The sequence below is a fragment of the Uloborus diversus genome, chromosome 7 (assembly GCF_026930045.1).
Source record: "Uloborus diversus isolate 005 chromosome 7, Udiv.v.3.1, whole genome shotgun sequence".
Lineage (NCBI taxonomy): Eukaryota > Metazoa > Arthropoda > Arachnida > Araneae > Uloboridae > Uloborus > Uloborus diversus.
In genome coordinates, this window is record NC_072737.1 from 136691674 (window position 1) to 136718092 (window position 26419).

At 32.5% G+C, this 26419-nt stretch overlaps 1 protein-coding gene across 1 annotated transcript in view; it reads left to right on the forward strand.

Moving 5' to 3' along the window:
* LOC129225917 (DDB1- and CUL4-associated factor 1-like) overlaps window positions 1-26419 on the forward strand; it is a 139323-nt gene that overhangs the window by 23458 nt on the left and 89446 nt on the right. Inside the window, 10 exon segments of the mRNA XM_054860450.1 lie at window positions 104-178; window positions 1395-1559; window positions 1851-1952; window positions 4322-4345; window positions 4348-4404; window positions 4406-4483; window positions 10054-10093; window positions 12781-12920; window positions 17761-17991; window positions 25354-25523. Coding sequence (XP_054716425.1) covers window positions 104-178; window positions 1395-1559; window positions 1851-1952; window positions 4322-4345; window positions 4348-4404; window positions 4406-4483; window positions 10054-10093; window positions 12781-12920; window positions 17761-17991; window positions 25354-25523 — 1082 coding nt within the window.

The following is a 26419-nucleotide window of genomic DNA, read 5'->3' on the forward strand; positions in this document are numbered from 1 at the left end:
TATATATATATATGATATATATATATATGTATATATATATATATATATATATATATATATTTGTATCACATGTACTTCAAATTTTTTACATGTATTTTCAAAGGACTACTCCAGATCTTCTCTTCGTTTTAACCCTATTTCTTCAGAATCAAAAAGGGAGCGAAAGTCAAGTGTGAAGGTACTTTATTTATTTTTCTTATTTCTAAACTCATTATTTGGAAAGTGTGAAGAGTAGATATATATTCATTAAAAGCAGTAATGGTAGTTTTATGTTTATTAGATTTTGTTTCTGATATTTGTTGTAAGTATTGTGCATAATTATTACAAAATAAATTATAATTTTGCTGTTTGTTGTAACAATCAAATACATCATTATGATCAGTTAATGTATTTTAAGGGGTGGAGGGAAGGCAAAGGGTTGTGTAATTCTTCTCGTAAGGAATAAAATTGACTGCCTAGTAGAATGCCAATCAAGAATGTACTTTTGAAACCTGTGAAAAGAAGTACATTAAGACTTCAATTTAACGCTATCCGATTTAACGATTTCCTCAATTTAATGATACATTTCACTGGTCCGGATTTTCTGCATTGAATGTATATGCTCCTCAATTTAATGATAACTTTTTCCAGTCCCTTGACAATGGTTAAATCGGGGTTATACTGTACATCTATATTTTTTGTAAGTATGAAATAAAAATGTCTGGTTAGATCTCAGTAATAGTCATTCAAAGAGTTAGTTACATCTCACTCCGGTAAAAGAAAGACCCACACAAATTAATGATCTAAGCTAATTGTGTTACCAAGTAAATGGCAATGAGCCAGAGATCAGCTTCAAAAATGTGTAGGAAAAAAGTGCCTTGTTGTTAACTTGAACATAAGATGAAGTTGCATTTGTAAGAAATTTCCTGGAAATTAAATCATGCTTGTAGTGAGTATAAAGTAATAATAGCATCAAATTTTTGACTTCTAGATTCTTTTAAGAAAAATTTAAGCTATTGTTATTCAAAATCTGTGTCTTATTCATTCAAAGCATTTGAAAAACTTAAAGGCCTTGAAAATTAGGCAGATTTTTGAACCTTATATAAAAATATTGATACACAAGTGAATCTATTATTTCAAAAAGGGCATAAGTCCAATGGATTCCCTTAGGACTCATGCCCTTTCTGAAATAATCGATTCAAGGGGTGAAAAATCATTTTCTCAAACTGAAACAACAGAGTCATTTTAGTTAAATGACTCTGATGCAATAAAACCTGAATATGAAAGTAACAAGTTTGTCTAGTTATGCTGACAAAGTATGTATATAAGCTATATCTATAGTAATAGAATTGATTTTAAAAAAAATAATAAATAAAGCTGATATTAGTTATAATTTTTTGCTACTTCTTTCTTAGATGTCTCCTGTTTCTCCTCCTATCTGTCATACTGAAGGCTCTAATTCTAGTTGGATTGAGCTAGAATCTTATGTCATTGGTTCACATCAAGTCTACCCATTAACTTTAGCTGCCCAGCAGCGATATGTTTTGCAGTATCTAACGCCCATGGGAGAATATCAAGATGTAAGATAGCAGATACTGCTTTTTGAATTTTTTTTTTCAGAAATTGTATGCCAGTGAAAATTCCCCATAATAAAATATGTGCTTTTTTTCCTACTTAATTTTATTTTTTTTAGATTTAAATAGTTACTTTTATCCAATACAATGTAAATTTTTTAACTACTGATTATTAAGTTCAGCTGATATAATAATGCACAATTTTTATTTATAATGCTCGTTAATTTGTTGATGCTCATTTATAGTGATATAATAATTTTTGTATATATATAACAAAAAATATGCTTTTTATTGCAGCTTATTGGTCATGTATTTGAGCAAAACACTCTTCCATTAATCCTTCGATATGTTGATTTAAAACAGAATCGTGATGTGCGGCTTGCATTTGAAGCTTTAAAGGTAATTTTTTTCAATAATGGTTTTGGAATGATAAATCATGTAAGAATTCCCCTACTTTATTTTGCATGGAAAGTGCTTTTCAAACTTTGTCTAAAAACTTTTTACAGTGTGATCACAAAAAAAAAAGTATATTGAAATAAAATTTTAAGCAAATTGGATTTTGTTAGCACCATTATCTTAAAAGTTTTGATACCCAGTTCCCCACCAACTAAAGGCACCTGGTTCTTTTCATGCAAAACTGCACTAGGAATTTCATTTTGCCAAGAATATTCAAGACAATTGCATAGTCAAAGGAACTTGAATATGCTGCATAATCATATGACATCTTTTGCATTCTGAAAATGGAACAGAAGTGGCATTTGAAAGGGAACCTTGGGTGTAAGAGTCTAATGTCTAACCACTATGCCACTCTGCCTGTTCAATAATTGTGTTTTACCAGATTTGTAGCAAGAGAAAATTTGGGTCTGTTAATGAACCCTTCACAAAAATCAAATCAACCAAAACTGGACCTTTTACAAAATTTTGATCAACCAAAACAGACCTTACACAAATAATTCATTGAAAGAGGGAATCTGAAACAAAAATAAGGTATATTTTATTGTGTAACTCAGTAATTTATGAAACCTCTTTTTGAAGTTTAATCGGGGGGAGGGAATTAGCTTATATATGCATATCTAATCTGCTAATTTTGCAAAAAAAAGTCAGCTCTTCTATGAAACTTTAAATGAAGTCAGTTGCTTTGTTTTTATGTTTTATCCATGTCACCTTGCAGCAATGTTGTTAGATTTCTCTGAACGGGCAATCACCAGTACAAAGCAGCATACTACTAAATTTGCGACATACATCGCAGAACAGATGCCTAAACTGCAGAACAATGCTCCACAAATGTGAGAGAAAAACTCAGACAAATTTTCTGCAAAAACTGCAGTTTTTCTGCAACCAACTCATGATAAAATTTTTCACAAATTCGGCAGATTTCTTTAAATTACAAGAAAATCTAAAATTCTTAGAAATTACAGTAATTCGGCGGAAAACTCGCAAAAAATGTTGAATTCGATAAGTCATCTGCAGGAACTTAAGATTTACTTTGAACTTAAAGAAATCTGCAGAATTTGTACAAAGCTTTTGCAGAAATTTCATATTTTAAATCTGAGAAGCTTCTGATTTTTCTAGCGTTTTTGGTTTCCTCTTTCCTTATTTTCCTCAATCAACCTTCATCCACTGCAATTTCCTCCATACATGTATGTTTTGGATACATGCCAACACTTATCGCCGAAAATTATGTCTTGTTTGAGATTCAATCCTTTTGCATCCTGAAAATAATTCAGTTATTTAAGAAGTTTTGAAGTGTTTTATTATTTGCTACCCTAACTCTCGACTCATATTTCTTATTATTTAAGTAATTTATTTATTTCTTAACATTATTTTAATTTCTCCTTTATGCCATGTAAAATTAACCAAAAGAACGTGGTTTGACACCTGGGTTCGGATTTTTAGAAAATTTTGTATCTTTGCTCTTTCTATGCAATTTAGAAAACATGTAAAATATTTTTGGAGAATTTCAATTGGTTTAGGTTTCACAGAGATGCATAACAGCAATAAAATTTTAAAACTGAAAAAAAAAAAAAATCCTGTTAATACGATTTTGATTTAGGACTCTCAATTTATGGAAAAGGTCACGTTGCTTGCTTGTGTACACAATGCTTGAAGTACTTGCAGACCAATTTTGATCAAATGATTTTACGTTGCAGAACATCGTCAAGTATTCTGCTTTGGGGCACTATATGTAGTATTTTGTAATTCCTCTGTCATGCAAACTGATAAAGCAAAGCACTGTGTAAATATAAATGTTTGGAAGAAAAAAAATCATATGTTTTTTGCTGGATTTTTGTGGATGAAATAAAAACAAAACTTTCGTAAGAGCTTCGTTAAAAGTTGTTACCTTCGAGATATAGAGACGACTTAGCATTGGAAAACACTGATAATTTTGGGACCCAATGAAAACTTCAAGATGAAAGAATATTCGAGTTATAAGACTTCCGAGTTAGCAAGAGTTCTGTATATTAAAATTAAAGTTATTATTAAAAAATTGTTGGCAGGTTTAAATAGATATATATTTGATGAAATTAAAAAATATTGTTGAAGAAATTGTTCCTTAAAGTTTTTATGGAAAAAGTCTTGTGATAGAAAAGTTACACTTTATGAAGAACAACCCATATGTAATGTGTCAAATTATAGATCTAGGGAAAAAAATTCATGAGAGACGCAATGATTGTCAATTCTCGGTTCCACTTTATATTGATTGTGTATTTTATTATCATAAATCCTAATGCTCATTTATTTTAAAATGATTTTTTCCCCCCTGAAAGTATCTAGCATCACTGTTGTGCCCATAAAGAAAATTGCTATTGAATTTCTGAACATAGGCGGTTTACAGCTTCTTCTAAAGGTACCCCCGTCCATCGATTGCAGCAACTGGTGTTTCAATTTGTATCTATTATCTCTCCTACATCGAAGAAGTCATGGAAAAGGTAAATAATATTTTAGAAAGTTTTTTACATTTTTATTTTTTTTAGTAACTTTTTATTACTGATTTTATCTTTTCCTCAATTTTAGTAAATAGTCCCACTTGTATGTTTCTTTGCATCAGATAAGTGTGAATTACTTATTGAAGAAGATCTAGTTTATTGTCTGTTTCAAAGCATTTTTAAAGTTTCTGCCTTCCATTTAATTTTAATATCTAAGGTATATGTGAAACAGTATTTATGAACTCAGCGTGCTTGATTCATACTTGACCTCAAAACTTGTGCCAATTGTTTTTCTTTTATATTTCAGTTAAGTTTTCCATCACACTCCTATAATGCCCCCCCCCCCCCCTGCTCTAGCTATAAAGGATTTTAAGAATTTTTAAAAATGCAAAGCAAACTGATCTCATTCAGCCCCAAAGTGTTTAAAAATAAACATGTTTCTTATTTGGTCTTAAATGAAAATCCTGATGCACATTCTTAGGATTTTTTGCTTTCATGCACTTGAATGTACTAGAATCTAGTGATACTCTACATTTTTTTTCTTTTGTATTACATACACATAATAAATATTCCACATGTGCTGCTAACATAAAAATTAATACAATAGACCCTCGTTTTACGCTGGGGTTACGTTCCATGGAAATGTCGCGTAAATCAAAACCGCGTTAATTGAGATAGTAGTGTTAAAGTAGGTGTTAGGTTCTGTAGATAAAAGAATACTTCATTCTAGTGAATCTTTTTCAATCTAGAATCTTTTTCGTCATTTTCCGTTATGCTTGATAAAATATCTTCATCTGTCAGGTATTCAGTCACTAAAACTCTGCCATCAACTGACACAAAATTCATTAAATCTCTGTCGGTAGGAATATTCATTTTCTTCTATGAAATGCTCCACTCATTTTGAAAATTTATATCATACATATTTTCATCTTCTTCATATTCATTTTCTAGCTCCAAACAAGATGTATCTTTTACAAAAGCAGCTTTTTTAAAACAGTTAACAATTGTCTGTGATGTAACATCACTCCATGCTTTCTGCAGTTCTCGGAGACTGTCGAGCAGAGTAATGCAGGGTGCTGAATTCTCTTCCAGACACTGTAGAATTTTTAACACAACACGTTTTCTGTAGTGAACCTTTAAATTTTTCATGATGCCCCTGATCTATGATAGAAGTTGTGGTTCGGAGGAAGACATTCCAGTTTAATTGAAGTTAATTCATCTTCCACTGTCTTGGGATGTGCAGGGCAGTTATCAACAAACAGTAAAATTTTTCTTCCAGCTGAGGCAAATTTATTATCTATTTTTTTAAGCCAAGAGTTGATCCATGCTTTACTATTGCTGATGTAATCAACGGGCAAAGACTTGACATTTTTAAAACATCTCGGCTTCTAAGCTTTACTGATAACAAGCAAAGGCAACTTCTCAGTACCTGACATATTGCTGGCAACCATAACAGTGATGCATTCTTTGCTCCGCTTTCCACCCGAACATGTGTCACCTTTTATGGTATAAGTTTCGTCAGGGAGACTCCATTCTGATGCCAGCTCTCGTTGAGAATGGACGTCCCTGAGACAACTCCGCCATGAGCTACAGTAAATCTCGAAGACAACGTGACTCCTCGCCGTGTGCAGTGATTGAACCTGGTAATGGGGACAGTAAGACGTATGGCTGGGGCTTATCAAAAAGGAATGCTTTAACGAACTCTGAAGAAGGAATTACTCCCAAGCCCTTTGCCAATTACACAACCCCGAACTCCAATTCTTCATTACGACTGGGACCCGCCTGCCGACTCCGAAGGAAGTGTGGTGAGTGTTGGTTCCTTTATTGATCCAAGTCTCATGCAGAAATACTTAAGTAAAATTAATTTGCTAGAAACCAAACTTAATTCTAGATCTAATTCAATTGATTATGAGGAATTACTCTATTTCGTGAACAATCTAATCTTTGAATATAAATGTAATATTAATTTGTTAAACCCTGGTGACGACGCTACTATTTAGACTTTTTGATTTGAAATGTAACGCTATTCAGCTGAAACATTCAACTTCATTAGATACCCAAATTGATCGACTTGATTCATTACAATCAAAAATTGAAAATAAAAGTTCAAAAATGGACTTAATTTTTGATTTTATTTCTAATCCTAAAACTGTTGACTCTACTACAAATACTGAGCCTGTAGTGAAACCCCCATTTACTGATAATGATACTCAAACGGATTGCAGTGTTTCAATTCCTGACGAGAATCCTTGTGAAGAAATAACTGCAAACCGTGAACATCCTCCCATTGAAAGAAGTGCTAAGAAGCACAAAAAGAAGAAAAAAGTTAAAAGTGTATTTATCCATAAGTCTAATGTGGAAAGTATTAACAAAAATGAAGTTAAAAATGAAAAAATTGATTCTGACTCGGTTGCTTCTGTTAGCTCTTCTGGCTATCCAACCGACCCCGATAATGAAATATTTGCTTCTTCGGAAGCTGCTGACCAATGTGAAATAAAAACTAAAAACTCATTCAAAGTTGTCAAGAATTCCAGATCTAGGAAAATTTATAAGCTCCCCCGATCTGGGTTTATGGTACTCACGACTCTGATAGTCGGCTAAAATTATATTCTGAAGTGGCCGGAATTACTATCACCCGGCAAAATTAAAAATGATAAGACAATGTGCTCTCTGCCTACTTTTGAGGCGCACAAGAAATTAAAAACATACCTTGATGAAAATTTCATAGGAAACCATATGCTTAGACTACCTGAAGAAAAGCAACTTAAGATTGTTATCCGCGGTCTACCTATTCAAACAGACTTGATGTGGATCGCCGATAAATTAGCCATACTAGGATATGTCCCCCAGCACATTACGCAATTGCGTAAAATTGGACAGGACAAATGTAAACTGCCCCCTCTTTCTCATTTACTTGAAAGATCAAGGTGAAAATGAAAAAATTTGGTCACTTGAGAAATTAGGGGATTTTGATATCACCCTCGAATCTCTCAGAAGAAGAAGACATAATGCAGTGTTGTAACTGCCAAGAATTCTGCCACTCCTCTTTTAGCTGTGCTCGACCCCCTGTTTGCCTTGTGTGTGCAGGACAGCACAAAACTATAGATTTCAGAAAACCCTCAAACTTACCACCCTCATGTTTTCACTTCAAGGGTGAACATCTTGCAAATTTTAGAAGTTGTCCAAAATGACAAAATCTCATCGTCTCCTTGAATCGGAGAAATAAACCTGAAACTTGCACCTACTTGGGCCCCTCGCCTAAAATTCCAAATGTTGTTAATGAAACTCAACAGGTCCCCCCTGTTTCTCCCAAATCAAATAACACTGTTTTCGATAAGTTAACAATTACCCTCAAAAATCTTCTGCTTGAACTGCGTGGATAGCGGATTCAAATTTTCTCTGCTAGCTACCAGTTCATTTTCTCTCTACATTTGATACTACTGAATTAGGTTTTCCCGCCATTACTGTCTGTTGAGTAGGCGTGTCTTACTGCGGCGGATTTATGACCGTCCAATGGGCACGCAGCTTGACTATTCCCATCACTGAAGGTGGAAATTGCTTGTTTCAGCTGATGTTCCATTTCAAATCTTTGCGAATGTTCTTATGAATAATTATTGTCACTCTTTCCCTCCTTTGCCGCTCAATAATAATTTTTATTATCCTAATTTTTAAGGTCTAGCTTACTATATTGTTTAACTTTTAAGTTTTCTAACTGAGACTGATCAAAAGAGCCATTAAGCTCTACCATCAATGATGCCCGCCTGTGGCGGGCGTGCCATCCGAATGAAGTAAGGGAGACATTTGAAGAAAAGTCCTGTCTCAATTAAAATATCATTTTCATTGTATTTCATTAGAATACCTCTTTTAACACTTTCTCTTTCCAATCTTCGCAAATGTTTTCATCAACTACTGCGCTTTTGCCACAAATGGTTCGGCAAATGATGTGTCGAGTTTTAAATTTGTCTAGCCATCCCTACGCGGGCTTCAAAATTTGAAGTGCCGATATTTTTTGCGAAAACTTCTGCTTTTTCACGTTTGATTGGTCCAGATAAGGGAGTATTTTTCTCTCTAGCTACTTGTATCCACTTTACTAAGACCTCTTCAAGTTCTGGATATCTTCCATCCTTAAAGCGTTTTCTTTTTGCATTAAACTTTTCGTCAGCAACCGCTTGCAGAATAGAAAAACATTTCAATTTTTTAAAATTGTTGAAAGCGTACTTGGAGGCACACCAAACTTCAATGCAATGTCCTTCTTTTTTGCTATGCCTAAATCAACTTCTTTGATCAACTCAACTTTTTCTTGCAAGTTTAAAATTTTAAGTTTTCTCTTAGCCATTTTTAAAGTTCTAAACTTTGAGGGATAGGAGTGACAGCACCTTAAACACACGCTTTCTGAAAAAACAAAATGTGGACAAAGAATGAAAAAACAAAATGTGGAACGACCAGCAGCTTTGTGGAATAATGTTTATTCCAGAAAGAAACCTTTCTGTCCAGAACACCCCCCCCCCCCACCAGCACTTTTTTCCCCAAAAGTGGAATTATTTCAGTCTTGAATATATCGCTCCCCCCCTTCTCTATTTTTTTTTTTGCTGTCCCATTTTCGGGCTCGACAAAGTCAGAGCTTTAGCCCCCCCCCCTTCGTGCAGATTTTTCTTTTTTAAGAAAAGAAATGAAGCAAATAATAATTTTAGAAAAGAAAAAGGAAAAGAAACTTACAAGGTTGTCTACAAAATATCGGATTCAGATATTTATTTATTAGATCTACTTTGTCTACACGCCTTTTGATGCAATGCATTGGCCCCAGCTTTTTTCTTTTTGTTCATTTTTGAGAAAAAAACCCGATTTCGACTTATAGAGTTACATTAGCATGAAAAAATTTATGGAGATCAGGGAATAAAATTCGGCTCACTGAATGTTTGGACTCCACAAAATTCGATTTATCGAAAATAATTAATATGCATTCTCCATTCAGTTGGACGGGAACAAGTAATCACTTCGGCTTGTCGAAGTTTTTGACTCGTCAAAGTCCGACTTACCGAAGTTTCACTGTGTATGTTTAGTGTGTATATATGTTCATCAATAAAATGGAAAGAATAATGAAATAAAGACATCCAAAACTGAAAATTTTCAGGAGTAATAATGTTGCTTAAAGGACCCCTCGAAAATTTATCGGTCTAGAATGTTTCATTAAATATCACCATAAATATCCTTTGGGGCGATTCTCAAAAAAATGTTTCGTGCTTAAAAGTTTTTTATTTTTTCCAGCTAACCAAAGTCTTCAAAAAATAATGCTGTTGGGAAAAAATACATGCTTTAATATACTATCAAAGCATAGCAATTAATCCTATGTTTAATTAAGAGTTACTTGAATAAAATAAAAAACACAGGACATTTTTTGAGAATTGGCCTTTGGTAAAAAATAAATATATTATTTTAAACATATGCGTATAACTATTTTTGAGTTATTTATATTTCACTCATGTGCATTGTAGTTGACCTAACTATTGAAAATTTTTACTTACAACCTGTGTTATTTGACTCGTTTTGATTCATTGTTTATTTTTTCTCCCCAGATTTGCATGCTTCCCACCACAGTTATTTCAGAACTTGTTAGGTGAGCTATTTTTCCTTTTTTCAAGTGGAATTCATGTTATTTGATTTTATTTACAATGTGTTTAAATACGTATTATCTTTTCATAAAACAATTTTTTTATGGAGAGTGAGGGGGTGTTCATTTCTGGCTAAAAAGCCTTCAGCACTCGCCCTTGTATATCTATTCATAGGTATAAGCAGGGTGTCCCTGTACCTGGAAAGTCATGGAAAGCTATGTATTTCGACTATGATCAAAAATGGTTATGGAAAATCATGATTTTCAGCTAAAAATGCTCACAAATCATGGAAACTGACAACAGGTCATGGGTTTTGGTTCAAGAACTTGCATGTTTATCAAATTGATTAGGTGCAAAATGTACGCATTGTAGCCATTTCTTACGCTTTTGCACGTCGTTCCCCCCCCCCTTTTTTTTGCACATTTTGAAATCCGATTCCATCTGATTCAATAATACTTGCTCATTTTTCTTAATTATGTGATTCTACCATTTGCATATTTGTTATTTTGTGTTTAGCATTCTTTTGTCCTTATATGTGTAATTGGGTGGTTGAGGACTTGTAGATTTCTAATTTGGTCGCTCTCATTCGATTAAAAAATTCTAAGTCATTTGCATCCGTGTTGATTCAAGAGACATGAAAATTGTCATTAATCTTCAACAATATCTTTACTTAAAGATAGAGATTAGCAAATAAAATTTGTCTAAAGCATTAATTGAGGACGTTTATGACATCAATAAAATGCAGAAATTAGAGAAATTTCAAGGATAAAATTTTTAAAAAGTTCGAAAATGATGCAAATTGCACAAATTCAGAATTTTTTTCAATATTTGCAGTCTCTCCTAAAACTTTGGCGGTAATAAATCTGGTAATGTATGTTAATTATTAAGTGCTTTTAATTTAGTATTTTATTTTGCTCCCCAAAAATGCGTTTGAAACAAAAGAAGCTAATTGTTCTATTTAAGATCTACTGCTGTAGAAAATTCTGTTATTAATTTATTTTTTTTTAAATTTTACTTTCTTTTCCCATGTGTTTGTTAAGTTTTTTGCAAAATATATTTTTTCAAGTTATTAACATACCTAAAATCACAGATTAGATGACAATTCTCAGTACTAATGACCTAAACATAAAATGGTTTAGTGTTTTTTCTCTTTATAGTGAATAAAAGTAAGGTTTCAAAGAAATTCTGGAAGGAAGTCTGTGGCAGGCTTGTGTCCAGGAGACCAAAAAGCACCTACAGCCTTGAAATTTTGTACAAAAGTACTTCCAGCATAGGGGGGGGGGGGGGGTGCACCTGGGGTTTTATTTTTTAAAATTCAAATTAGTTTTTCTGTAATTATTTTTTTAATCTCAAATTTCGCATAAATTGGCTATTATTGCCTATTAAAGGGGTTAAAAACTACTTGCACATATTGATATTATATATTGTTCGAAAGGGCAGAATTTTCTGCTTTCTAGGATTTGTTTCAATGCTCTAACTTAAGTATGACGGGAGTTATTTGGGGTTTTTAGCTTGAACTTTTTTATGCTTAGCCAAAATTTAGGCGCTACTTTCTTCTTTAAATCTGTCAGTAAAATGTGAAGGAATTGTCCCACAGTTTTCTTTTTTACACCTCTGGAAAGAGCGGCTTTCTTTACTCCAGATCTAACTCGACCTATAGTCGAAAAACTAAGCTTTTATGTCCAAAGGAAAAAAAGTTACAAGCGGTTAAAAATCAAGTTTGAATAATCTCATCTCCATTTAAATTATTGATGTTTTATTTGGTGTTGCCATAGTCACATCTTTTCAATTCGCTTGTTTGTTTCTTATTCAAACTTTAAGGGTTTTGATTTTGACAAAAAATCTTAGTCTCAACTCAATTCAAGCCCTGAGTTAAAGAGCAAAATATATCACTTGAGACCAAGAATATGAAAGCGACTTTCAAATGTACATAACTACAGTTTTGCAGTGCTCAGGAGCCCCTAAGATCTTACGGCTCTGCAAGTTGGTACAAGTTATTTTGAAACTTGGGGGAAGGGGTGCTTTTTGTTCCAAAGGGAGCTCATAATGCATTTTTAATCTGGTTCTTTCTAATGACGAATTTAAATCTTTCCGAATCAAATAAAATTGCAAAACACTCTTCGGGGGTTGGTGAGCGTTAGCGATCAGGGGGCAGAGCCTCCTACTATAATAAATGTTTCATGAAGCACATGTCATTTGTATGCTTTTTTAACAAAGATTTTTTTGAGACCTGAGATAATATTTATTTTTATATATTAAAATGTTAGTAACTTTTTGAACTAGAAATGCTAGATAAAACCATATAGTTGACTCAAATAATGTTGTTTAAAATCTCTTTTTCTCATGAGATTGGCAGGTCTGCTTTGTAATTAAAAATAACGGTCCTTGTTTTTTGGTCCGCATTTTTTGAACAATCTGTTCTTTTCATTTCAAGGGCAAACTGAAAATCGGTTTCGAGCCCTTGAATTGAAATAGGCTCTGTTGTGGCTGCACCTTGCTGTTGTCTGTACTGATTATTCATATTGTATAGCCTGAAATTTCAGTGTGAATCGAACTTCTCCCCCTGTTTCTTTACACAAGTGTGAAAAACATGATTTTACTGTATGTTATCCGGGTAGTTGTAACATCTTCAATGATCTGCTGTACACGTAATCATACTTATATAAACTGACACAGATCTTCCTGTTTTAGCTATTGCAGTATGGTTACTTGAATGCTCTCATGATTCAAGCCGCTGTCATGCAACTATGTTTTTTGGGTTTGCTTTTGCGTTCCGAATTATTCTAACTCAGTTTGATAAGCAAGATGGACTACGCAAATTGTTTAATGTTGTAAGTAGAATTTTGATTTTAGCTTTTAAGTACTCTATTTTGATATATAGTAGGGGGTCTACAAGTACATATGCAATCGAGGTGGAGTGCAATAAATTGAAAGATGATAAATGCCAAGTAATAGTGCAGAAAAGTTGCCTTTCGTATAGATAGTTTGGTCATGCAAAAAGATTTTGACAGCAAAAAATGTCTTGCAGGTCCACTCATGCCTTGAAAAACTTGCCCCGGACACAGGGCACATTTACACATATTTATTTTGACACCTAATGTGGTTCTGTTAGTGTTTGAAACATATTGTGTTACAATCACTGAAATAAAGCAAAACTTATAACAGACTAAATAGTTTATAAAGTTGAAGCTGAAGGGGCATGAAGACAGCACTATATAATTGTAATCTATAAGAGTATGAATGTGTAACCTAATTAAAAGTTAAATTGTAAATTTCAAAACTAAATAGCCGAAAAGTAATAAAAAGGTTTGAGACAGTTTGGAGCAAAAAAAGTGTCAGATTTAAGTGAGACACAGTAAGAATGTGCGTAAAGGTGCTCCAATGTCAAGGCGTAAACTTGCCCTGTCACTAAGTTTGGATTTTATTTTTAAGGTGCAAAAATTTTAATAACACTTCAGTTCATACAAATACAATTCTCAAAAAAAAAAAAAAAAAAAAAAAGGATAAAATTCTGCTAATTTTTATATATTTGTTTTTTTGTAACTAAGTGTTATTCATTCGCATTAAGCTTTACAATGTTCAACACAAAATTTACTCGACGTGGTAGAAAACAGATTATTCTTTCTGCATACTAGACCGAAGCTGGACTGATGCTCAAAAACTTGTGAGGGTATTTACTAAGGGACAGCATCAATCTGTTACGACTGTTGGCTCTCCAGTTATAACTTGTTTTGAAAAAGGGGATTATAACTGGATAGTGTAAACGTGCCGTGATCTACCCAACAGGTTTATTTTGATAATAAACTATATTTTAAAGTTCGACACACGCTTTGAAATTGACTAATATAGCGTCAAAATTGGACTAATATTTTAAGTCTCCGTACTTTCAGAAAAAGTATTAGAAGTTAGTATTTATTTTCTTTCATATTGATTAATCCTTTCATAGATGCCAAAAAAAAAAAGTTCTAAAAGCATTTCTTACATATCAAAATCACGTTTCCACTTAGCACATAACTTGGCACAAAATGTAAAATTTGTATATGATAGAGAATGTAGGTTAAGTAAAAAAGTTCGAAAATAAATATATAGCTTGGAACAGCTTACATAAGTTACACATCAAAACAAAAGAAGTTGCTAAATAAATTTTAATGGTGTTTGAGCCTTCAAACTATAATCACATTGCATGCAATAAAACATAGTTTGGATGGCAAGTCAATTTTTTTTTCTGACTACTTTTTTACATAATTTATCTTGATTACTGACAATGTTTGGCCTTAGTTTTAATGTGAAGTAAGATTTCTGGATTCTAATCTGACTCTGATGAATCCATCCTCTTGGTTAGACAACAAACTGTGGCTGACGCTTCTTTGTTGAATTTTACCTATTGTCTCACTGCTTTAGTATTACGTGTGTGGCTTCGGAAATCGCACAATTCAGTAGGCAACCCATCAAGCAATTTCTTTTAAAGTTTTAACTATAACTCCCTTTGTAAGTGAAGAATCCGAGTTTTCCCACTTCTGCCTATCAATGAGCTCATGATAATCTCTCAACTTCGATATCCTTTTGAAATTGCCATCATGCTCCGGCAGAAAAAATTTCCTAATGACATTTCGATCATCTACAATCACCGCTGTTATGTTTTTAGATTCCCAAAATAACCATTGTGCAGAATCACAGTATCAATCACAATTCAGAAGAGAGATAATATGTTTAAGCAGCTTATGTCAAGCAGCTTCCTGAATTCGCACTTGTCTTTCATTGATGCTTCTGAGTCATGTGGGGGAAAGGGGATAACTTATTAGGCATGAAAAAACATCAGTTTAAAAAAAGCTTACTGTACTTGTTTCCGTTTTTTTTCCATCACTTTATACTTGATATTTTTGAGAAACATTAGAAGTCGTCTCGATCTATGGCTCGCACCCGTATGTCTTGGCAGTTTCTTTTTACATTGTAGAAATTGAAAAAGTAATATAATTAAAAATGCAAAGTTCCAAATGTTGAAAAAAAAAAAAAAAAAAAAAAAAAAAAAAAAAAAAAAAACATGATTTGAATATACCAAAGTCCCAAGGATCCTAAGTTTCGGACTTTTTACTGCACTTCCTGAACTATTTTGTTCGGAAAGTTTCCATATGCTTGTAAAAATGCCTATATTTTTTAAAGAATTCTTATATTTTTATCGAAAAATTCCTATAATTTCCTATATTTTTTTTTGTTGAATGTCACTTTTATGCTGCTTTTGAGGGGAGCACCCCTGTCTTATTTATTCTTGCTTAGTGGTTTAACTTTCCATATTAGTTAGTATTATGTTCAAAATACTGCCTGTCAACCTGCAATGATATTTCTTATAAATTTTTTGTTTTTTTCTGAAATTTTTTTTTTTAATGCATGCTTTTGGCTAGCATTTTAAAATTATTTAGCTAAATATGCATATTAGTATTTAAAAAAGGAAATTTACAATTTAAAATTAATAAAAGTTCATTTAAAAGAATCATTTTAAAGGAAATGGAACTGAGCTCTAGGATAAGACACATAACTAAGGATGTAGCTTTTAAAAATAATACAATTAAAATAACAAAGCTTTATGTACCAACAGCTCTAAAACGTTTCAAGTTTTACTTATAATTTGAACTTTTTGGAGTCTAGAATCGAATATTGCTTCTACATAAGTATTGTACATGTCTTTTAATTCCATACTTATAAATGATATTTCATTAGAATTTGGGGGGAAAAAAATCTCCAAAGAAATGTAATTTCTAATAACTCATTTAAGAAGTTGAGTTGACCTAAAAAAAAGATCATATAGTACTCCATTTAAACATGATTTTACTTTGCTCATTTATTTATATATTTTGCATGTTAGATGAGTACTGGGAAGTTAAAAATATGAAAGTTTTTCATGAAAAATATTGTTCAATTACTTTTTAATTGTTTTGAGAATTTCCTATTTTTGCATTAAAATACTGGTCCTACTTTTCCTACTTTTTTGGAAAAATATCCTACTTTTCCTACTTTTTGACTGTCAAAATGCGCTATGACCCCTGTTACTTCATTTAAAAAATTTTATACGTACCTTTTGTTTTCTATCTTGGGTAAATTAAAAATTTTGTGCCACACTAAGAAGAGAATCAACTTTTTTATAGCATGTAAAAAATGCTTTTATCACTTATTTTTTGCATTTCTATGTAAGGATTAATTAGTATGAAAGCAATTTTACAAATTACAACTTCTAATACTTTTTCTTAAAGTGTAGGTCTTATATCAAATTTTTATTTTTAATGAAATTATTGTTACTTCTCCCAAATTTTATGCAATGATTGTCAACTTCAAGGCATGAGTGGATAGAATCCATTTGCATGACAAAATATCTCTACTGAGTGCAACTTTTCCACACTATTACTTAGGGTTTATCAGATTTTTTTTTCTTTTCACTCCGCCTTAATGTACTAGTATTGAAGTTGAAAATGTGTCATAAGAATCTCGCATGTGAAAGCTTACTAATCATACTGATTGGATCTAAATCCTGTATTTTTCATGATATTGCTGTTGTATTTGGTATTTCAGTCATTTTTGACCCTGAGAAATCTAATTTGTTTTAAAAATTGGGATAGATTTAATAAAATTTTAAATTATATTTTGTATGTAATTTTCTTCAACTGATTACAAAACACTGCAAAGTACCATATTTAAAACAATGTTCCATGTTTCTTAGTGTAAGCTCAGTTTTCAAAAGTTAAATCTTCTGAAATTGTTTATCTTAACTATTTAAATGGCATGTAGCAAATCACAAGCCTTAAAATAAATGTTATTAACCTTCCGTTTTGTTGCTTTGCTAGCTAATAAAAATGGTACTCACTTAAGATTGGAATATTAATCTTAGTTATAATAATCATTAGATTTCTTAAAACATTATCTTTATCTGTGTGGAATCATTTAATTGAAATGTTAAAACAGAAATGTAAATGTATTTTTCTAAGAATATAAGTGGTACTAAGCATTTTTTTTTTTTTGCAGGAGTTAACGTTTAATTTATATCTTAGTATTTCTAAGTCATATGCCCTTTTATTTCTAATTGTTCTCTAAGCACAAAAAAATAAATTTCTGTAATATTAAATCTAATTGAAATTATTTATTTTAACAGACATGAAATTTCTGCTGCCATTTTATATGCTCCATGATATAAATTAATTTTTTTTTAAATGTATCTTTCTAGTATTTTCAAAGTTTCTTCATTACAAAAAATTAATTGACAACTAAGTAGTATAAGTACAACAAAGTAGTTAACAAATAAGTAGTATAATAGTAACTTTTGCAAGTGGTATAGGTATGTTTCCAATGCATTCATCACATATGGAGTAATATTGACAATTGTAAGGGAATGGTTTTGTGAAAGCTTTTTTATTTTTTTTTTTTAATTTTTTTATTTTGGAGGGCGAAGCAAAAGTGTGATCTGTCTGAATGAGCACTGTAATGTTGGGCCACTAGAATTTAGTTAGCTCTCATATAACATTCCAAATTTCACAAAGAAAGTCATACTTGGACTGCAATGCTGTAATTTTGTAAATGTTATTTTATTTTTTTAAGTTTATATAAGTGCATAATTGTTCTGTTGCATATTAGCAGTTTTTCTTGAAGGCTTTATATTATAAATTAGCAATTTTTTCCCCCTTTTAGGTTAGTACTCTAGATGTCTTTGTCCATGCAGCTTCTGGACAGAATTTGCCAAGGCCTCTTAGTGATGACCAAATTTGGGCTGACAGGCAAACGACGAGGCATGTCTGTGCTACATTAAAGAGATATTTTGAAGCTCATTTAATTGAAAAAGTTGAACAAATTCGTTTATTGCAATCGGGGAAAATGAATATGAGTGTTTCAAGTGACAATAAATCCTATAAGTCTAATTCAGTAAGCTGACCTTTTTGTATTCCCTTAAACCAAACTTATAATCATAAATGATGAAATATGTTTTGCCATTTTAAATTATTTTCAATCGTGAAACAGTTTATAAACCTAAAATAACAATTACTTGCAAGTATGTGGTAATTTTGTATTGCATGATTGTGAAAAAATTCAGGAACAAATTTTTTTGTAACTTCTTTCTCAGATTTCTCGAGTTTCTTGATGATTGAAATTTCACTCAGTTTTGCTACAAACGGATTGTATATTTTGTGGTTAATGTATAACAAATAGTTTTTTTGTCTACATTAATTAACTTTATAGATAGCTCGATTGCATACATTATTCCTTCTTTGTGTTGAATTTCAAACATGGCTTTCTATGCTGGAAATTTTGTGAAAATCATGCAGATGCAACTCGAGATTTGATGAAATTTCAGTCCAACGTTGATTTTCTATGCTATGAAGTGTAGGGCTCGACCGATGGCATTTTTTGGCCGATGGGCCGATGCCGATTGTTGGCCGATTGTTCAAAGATGGCCGATGGCCGATTGTTTTCCTCCAAATGGCCGATTGCCGATGGCCGATGGCAGATGCCGTTGGCCGATGGCAAAAAAAAAAAAAAAAAAAAAAATCAAACAGAAATAAATTGATAAGATTTTCCGGGATTTAAAGGATCATTGATTCATTTCACTTTACTTCCTTTCTACAAATAAAGAATTGTAATCACAAAAAAAAAAAAAAATCAGATTTCGACCTAAATTTCTATTTTACGATTACCCGATCTATACTTCACAAGTTTGTTCGCCACATCTGCACATGCATATGTACCTAAGAACATATAGATGAATGAAATATACATTTTGAAAGCCTCCTCAGCTAGTTATCGCAAATTCTCTTGTGATGTCGTCATGCGCGTAAAATTGCGTCACTCAAAAACGTTATGAAACAGTAAATGGAAAACTCGTACGTACGTAGTATGATCTAAAAGTTTGAGGACAAGTTGTATAAAACCGAGGACAAGTTGTTTGGGGGGGGGGGCACCCACTGATTTTGGAGTAACTCACACTTCGGCCTCATTTTTACTTCCTTTTACAAAAAAAAGGAAGTATTGTATTCGCGAAAAAATTTCACTAAAAAATTAGCTTTAATTTCCATTTTGCTCACCGCTAAATGAATGTTTTTTTTTTGAACCTGACCACACGCGGATAAGTGTCTAAGAACGTATAGAACCCGAAATATCCATTTTGACAATCCCCGAGTTATTTACAACCAATTTTCTCGTGACGTCCGTATGTATGTATGTATATGCGTATGTATATCGCATAACTCAAGAACGGGATGTCCTAGAAAGTTGAAATGTGGTACGTAGGCTCCGGGTGGAGTCTAGTTGTACACCTCCCCTTTTGGTTGCAATTGGGTGTTTTTAGAGGGGGCTTTTGCCCCTTTTTGGGGGGAGGGGATCATTGTTAATTTCGATGCAAACTCAAGTGGTGTTATAATTTGGCGGACACTTGACGATAATTTGCCAGTCTTTTGGTCGCCAAGTTTTGTTACGAACTTGGCAACAAATTTGGCGATTTAAAAAATATATTTATTATTTTTTTAAATCTGGTTTCAATTTGGCCACTGTTGGTGATATTTACAGAGTTAACTATTGACTCACATTAAAATTGCCAATAATGGGGAAATAATATTAAGTTGGGGTAAAAAGAAGTCATGTGATGCACACTTTAACTCGTTTTAGTACAGAACTGTTACCACCAACACCTTGGAAGAGTTTCTGAATCTACTTCAGCACTTCCGAAGAAAAAATTCAAGTCCCTTTGATTTCCGAATTATGTCACTATTCAAAACGTCTTTAATCAATATCTTTCATTAATGCTGTAATGTCTTCCTAAACAATAGATAAAGTTTGAAAAAAAATCTCTAATTTTATGAATGGTATTAGTTTTAAACTACTCAGAAGTACAACTAGAGTTTAATTTCAGAATTTGAGGGAGTGGGAGGAGGGGCACGCAAGTGTTCTCGGAAATTAAAAAAAATATTCATAAACATTGAGCAGAAAAACCCTTTCAAAACTTGCATCCGAGTTTGTTTTGACGTGCAGTGGCGGATATAAAATATAGCAAATGTTGCAATCGCGCGAAAGGCCTCATAACCACAGGGACACCGTAGGAGTTACAAAAATGCTTCTGATAAATGTTTTACAACTTCAATAATAGAGAAATAGGGCCCCAAAATGTATTTCGACGGACCCCAAACTTATAGTTCCGCCGAAGCGATACAGAAAAGACTGCATTACTGTGATTCATATTACAAATATCGAAAAATTAAAAATTACCCTCAGTTCAACGGGAATCTAATAAAATGACACAAAACCGGTTTCGCCATCTCATATTTGTTTCCAAGTTAGTCTCTAATTCAGCAATATATCACCAAATGATCGCCAGTCTGAGACGCTATATGTATTAGTTTCGCATTGAAATAAGTAATTAATAGCAAAAAAAAAAAAAAAGAGTAAATAGGCTTTTTAGAAAACCCGATCGAAAACAAAAAGGGAAATGCGCAACTGGAACGTACGCGCACTCTACATGCGAAATTTTAACCTTCTACAGCTTACCATTTTTGAGTTATGGCTTATGAGAGATACATACGTACATTCAGCCGCAAGAAACAACGCAATTATTAACTTGTTTAGTAGCTGAATGCAGTATTAAAAACTGTTTTGGGGTGACTAAAATAGAAATTCATACTGAAATTTAAGTAAACAATTTTATATGAAAACAATAACTCCCTTTACTTTGTATTAGAAAGTAAAACAACAAAGGTCCTTTTTTTTTCGAAAGCATCGGCCAATTCCATCGGCTTTTCGATGTTTTTTAAGGCCGATGGGCCGATGTTTCCTGCAAGTTAGCATCGGCCGCCGATGCCGATGCCTAAATTGTTGAACCATCGACGCCGATGCATCGGCCAGGCCGATGCATCGGTCGAGTCCTAATGAAGTGATATGTTTTTATAGTATCACATGTGAATAAACTACCATTTTTTGTCGAATGATTTTGCTTAGTATGCTTAAAAAAAGCTGTTTTAACATTAACACAAGGTATGTGTACTGGAAACTTCAGGCCTTTTTTCTTTTACTATGGCTTTGCATTCCTACAATATGTGAAAATGCTTTCTACATGCCTTTACAATGAATATTTGGATTTCCTCCTTTTTCCTCTATGACCACTCTTTGTTATGTTAAATGACCCCCAGGATCCAAATATGTCCTGTTTTCCTCCATCATGTCACTTTTTAGAAATGGTGGCCCCCAATATTTTTTCAGTTTTCGTTAGTTTTATAGCCATTACTTTTATTTGGAGGGGAAGGGAGCATTATATTAACTTTTAATATTCTTTTGAAGGGCTAAAGAGGTGCAAAGTTTGAAAGCAGGAACATTTGGAGTAAGTTGGAGGCATTCTCCCCTAAAATACTTAAAAGATCATCAAATACAAATTTTTTAATAGGGGTTTATTTTAAACTCTTTTTAATTGTTTTTATTCTTAAAACCAGAGTACACCGCTCACTCCTATAAGCCCAGAAAAATTATCCTGTTGTGAAAAAAAAATATATATATATTTAAAAATATTGGAAGCATTGCATGTTGCATTTTCAGAGTTGCATCACAGATTTTCAATAAAGAACCTTCTTCTATTATTAAACTTTCTTTCAAAGATGTAATTAGGATTAAAAATGAACTTAAGTTTGTTTATAATCTAGCAGTAGTGTATTTTTCTAATCCTGGGGATGCACCACCCCCATTGTTTTTCACTATATTAAGAATTGATAAACAATGGGGCAGTGCATCCCCAGAAATATAAATGTATGCATTAATGCTACATTATAAGCATACCTAAGATCATTTTAAATCTTAATTATATTTGTAATTGTAAATTGAATAATATAGGAAGGTTCTTTACTGAAGATTTGCGATGTGACTCTTACCATACAACATGAATGCTTCCAATATTTCTTAGCATTTTTTTCATAACCTGAAATTTTTTTTAGACATGAGGGTCATAGCAGTGAGTCCAATGCTCTGGTTTTACGTCGTAAAATGAGAGGAAAAAAAGATTGCTTATGATGATTTTTTAAAATATTTCAAGTAAAATACCCCTGTTCGAGTCTTCCAACTTGCTTTAAATGCTCTTGCTTTTGAACTTTCTATCTTTCTAGCCCCTCAAAAGAATGCTAATTTTTAATATTCTGCTCCCTTCACCTCCAAATAAAAATAATATCTATAAAACTGTCAAAAACTATAAAAAAGTTGGAGCATTTTCCAAAAAGTGGGACAATAGGGGAAAACGGTGGTCCTATTTTGATTCAGAAGGTCATTTTACAAAAGATTCAGCAAGAAACTAGAGGACCCAACAGACGTTGTTATGTTCAAACTTCGTAAATTGAAAAGTTAAAAAATTTCAATAAATTATCAAGCATTTGAACCGTTTTGTTGAAAAAAAAATAGTAAAAAAAAATCTTTTAAGAGCTGCTTGGTGTCAGAATGCATATATTTATTACAACTTGATTTATCTAATGCCCACTGAGCAGTTGTTTTATTAACTATTTTTTCTCCCATACTTGATGGTTTGTTCCTTCAGCCATACTCAAAGGATAAAAAGCACCCTCAGATATTAAGTGTAAAAAACTATCTACCCACCTAGAACAAACGGAAAATCCCGCTGCAACGTCTGCAATATGAAAAAGAACAAAGCAATCGAAAGAATATCGTTAAAAAAAATTATAAAGGGAAAAACAGTTCTCTGAATAAGCGAATCCATCTTCCCTATGTAAAATAAAGACATTCTTCAAATAATAATGACCAAACACTCTTTATAAACGAAAAACATTTCTTTGCAATTTGAAATATTTTGCCAAACAAACAAAAAATGCAATAAATTACATTAACAGTAGCTTTAAAATGTAAACAAATGATCATGCAACTGTATTGTTTGTACCCAAAGTCAAAGTCGCCAAGCCACCACGTTTGTGTAATCCAGCCGATCAGTGAGCGAAGCGTACTTCGATCGATTAGCGGTCTGATCTTTTGAACCAAAACTTTTAAATCCCGCTTTATTGTTGAGCATTTGTCTCACTTACTATCTTTCCTTGTGTACTTGAATGATCTCCATATATTGCCTAATTTGTTCTTCCGCCAAAGAAAGAAAAACCTTCCACTGCACTGATCTTTGTGTACAGAACTACCCTGTTGTAGTTTATCTGGACGAAAATAAAATTTGTTTCGTCTTTTAATTCCACTGTCTTTTCCTTTAATAATGTACTGATTTGTTTGATAATCCTTAAATTATTCGTGCCATTGATGCCAAAACTCAGATTGATTTCAGCAGAGAAACAAATGTTGCTAGGTACGGTACTTTCTGATCATTTGGTTAGGAAAACCTAAAGCACCGATCCGGTCACATGGTTCAAATACGACGACAGAACACATGTTTTGCGTGAACCTTCCAGTACTTTACTTTAAATTATATAACGGGATCTAAAATCGTTGCTTTCAAGAGAAATGAAGGCTGCACTCTCTCTTTCTACGTTTTATGTATTCTCAATTGACATATCACAGTAGGAAATTACATTACAAAAAGCAGAGCTGGCTGGCTTATTATCCTTTGGCAACGGGTTAAATATTTATTTCAGTTCTCGCTCAACAATAGGTTAAAATAATTATTAATCATTTGGGAGATATAACCATCCAATGTTTAAATTGATTAACAAAAACATTTCTGATTTGATCCATCGCGCTTCAAAACCATGCTTGCCACTACTTAATTACACACAAAATTTTTTTTATCAAAATTGGTCCAGCCGTTTAAAAGCCTTATGGTGACAAACGTCCACACAGAAGATTTTTATATATTAAGATTAGTCAGAAGGTATTTTGAAGGGGTTTTTTTTTGTCATGCAGTGTAATTCAATATCATTGCTGACAGTTTTCACTTTGCATTCTATGTTGCAAAATGGTGCGATTTGGAAGCAATATGAATGGCTTCTCCAGTACATATTTGTTAAACAGAAGCAAGGACGGATCCAGAAAGTTTTCAAGGAGGGTGCAATTGATATTTTAACTGACCTCTTACTACGTATCTGGTTTATAAATGCTTGCCGGGGGGAGGGGGGCATGGTATTTTTATGCAAAACAACTATAGTATTGAGATTTAGCAAAGGAGGTCTTCAAAATTATTCCTTTCTTTTTCTGTTGAAAGAGGTATTCTAAAATTTCATTTTAGAACTTCTGTTTCGTAATGATTTCAGGAGAATGTTTTGAAAGAACCCCCCTCTAACATCAGCGAAGGTGGTCTAAAATTGCGCTTTTTGAAATATCAGTTTCGAAAAATTACCAGAGGATAGTCATCTTTCTGAACCCATTCTTTTCCTTAATTCCCTTGATTTCTACAACCTTGTCTTTATAACTTGGATTTTTGCAAAATGCTTGGGGAAAGGCTTTCAAGCTTCCTATCCTCCTCACATTGCCAAAGAGCGTCTATAAATGCCTTTTTGAAACTTCAACTCCAAAAAGTTTCTGGGAGGTGGATTCAAACTCCAATCTATTTCTTAACATCATCAAAAACAGTCCACACTTGCATTTTACGATTTCAAGTTGGAAAAATTGTCAATGCATAGTCCCTCAAGGGGGAGGGGACGATCGTCCCCATCATACATAATTCATACTTTTAAGCAATGCCCTTTTGACTTTGTTCAATAAAAATTCGAATGTTGTCAAATCCTAAAAGTTCTATTTTAAAAAATCAAACATGAAAATTTCCTTGTGATAATCTTCCAATTAGTTTTTTTTTTCTTCAAATAATTGAGTACTAATAATCAATTCAGACATTCAGAGTAAGATATCAATTTTAACACTCTGACACTCACACACACACACACGTCCTCTACGCATATACAGTGAAACGTGTGTATAACAATACTGTCTATAACGATAACCTGTCTATAACTATTTTCCTTCTTTGGGCTCCAGCAAAATATCAGCATGAATAATCAAACTGTCTATAATGATAACCTTTCTATTACAATATTTTTTTTTAGGTCCCAACAGGCCCAATTTGGTCATGTTGTTGTAGACAGGTTTTACTATATTTGGGAAATAAAACTTTTGTTTATTATGAACATTATAGTCTGCCTGGCTGGATTGTAAACAAGTTTTTTTTTTTTTTCACTTTTCTTAAGTTACTTCATAATGCAAATTTCACTGCAGCATACTTTTAAAAAATGTATTGATTGCATAATATCATCGTAATATCATTATACAATCAATCGAAATGCATTACTTTGAACTAACTGTCAGTGATATGATTTTTAGGCTGTTAGCCTGACTCCAGAAACAATTGAACACCACTTGAATCGACTACATGAGGAAGGTGTGATTCCTATAGATAAATGGAAACCTGTGGATGAGTTTTTACATCTTGATGGTGTATCATTTCTGCTGGAGCTGATCTTTACGTATTTTGACTTAAGTTATTCTGGAAGGCAAGTATTTTTCAAAACTGAAGCATAATAATATCAATTTAATTTAAAAACTATATTTTGAACTAAATCTGTTTTGTTTTATTTTACTTAAAATGAGGAGATTTTCTTTTTTGATTCCGAGATTTTGTTGTTACAAATTTATTGTTTGATTATTTACCAGCTTTGCCTGTATCTTCTACGTAAATTGAATTAGCAATTAGGGGGGAAAATAATAAAAAATGGCTTTCAGAAAATAAGTAAAAAAATAATAAAAAATAAACTTAGCTTTAATAAAATCTATAGCCAAAAAATCAATTGGTTTAAACTAGACATCTTTGAAGTGGAGCTGATGATTTTGGTATATAGGTTTTACATATTTTTTAAAGATAGTATATTCCTGCATCACATATAATTCTTTCAATTTTTATGATAAAAATTTATTCTCTTATAATCAGGACTGGTGTGATTTGTATCATAAGTTTGTTTTAACTTTGCTGGAGCAAGAGAACTAATAATGATAATTTTAATCTTATTGATTATTTATCATTAGGTACTTCGGAACTCAGAAGGCCAAACAATGAGCAAAATTTTTTTTTCTTTTAAGATGTTTTACATTAATGCTCTGTTCTACCCCATGCATGAAACTGATTGTTTTTGTTGGTAGTGCTTTAAAAATAGTACTATAAGTTAACAAGACGCAGTGACAAAATTTGAGCAATGCCTAAGTTCTTCATTTAAAACTATAGTAGAAAAATATAGGGGGCAAAGTGAAATAGTGGGGCATGGTCTAAAGGTGAAATATTTACTCTGTTTTTAGCTTCACTAATCTGCTAATATTTTAACTACCTATGTAGTAAAACATGCGATCTATTCCTGTCAGTGTAAGTTCTTATTATTAGCATTTTAACTATTAATTG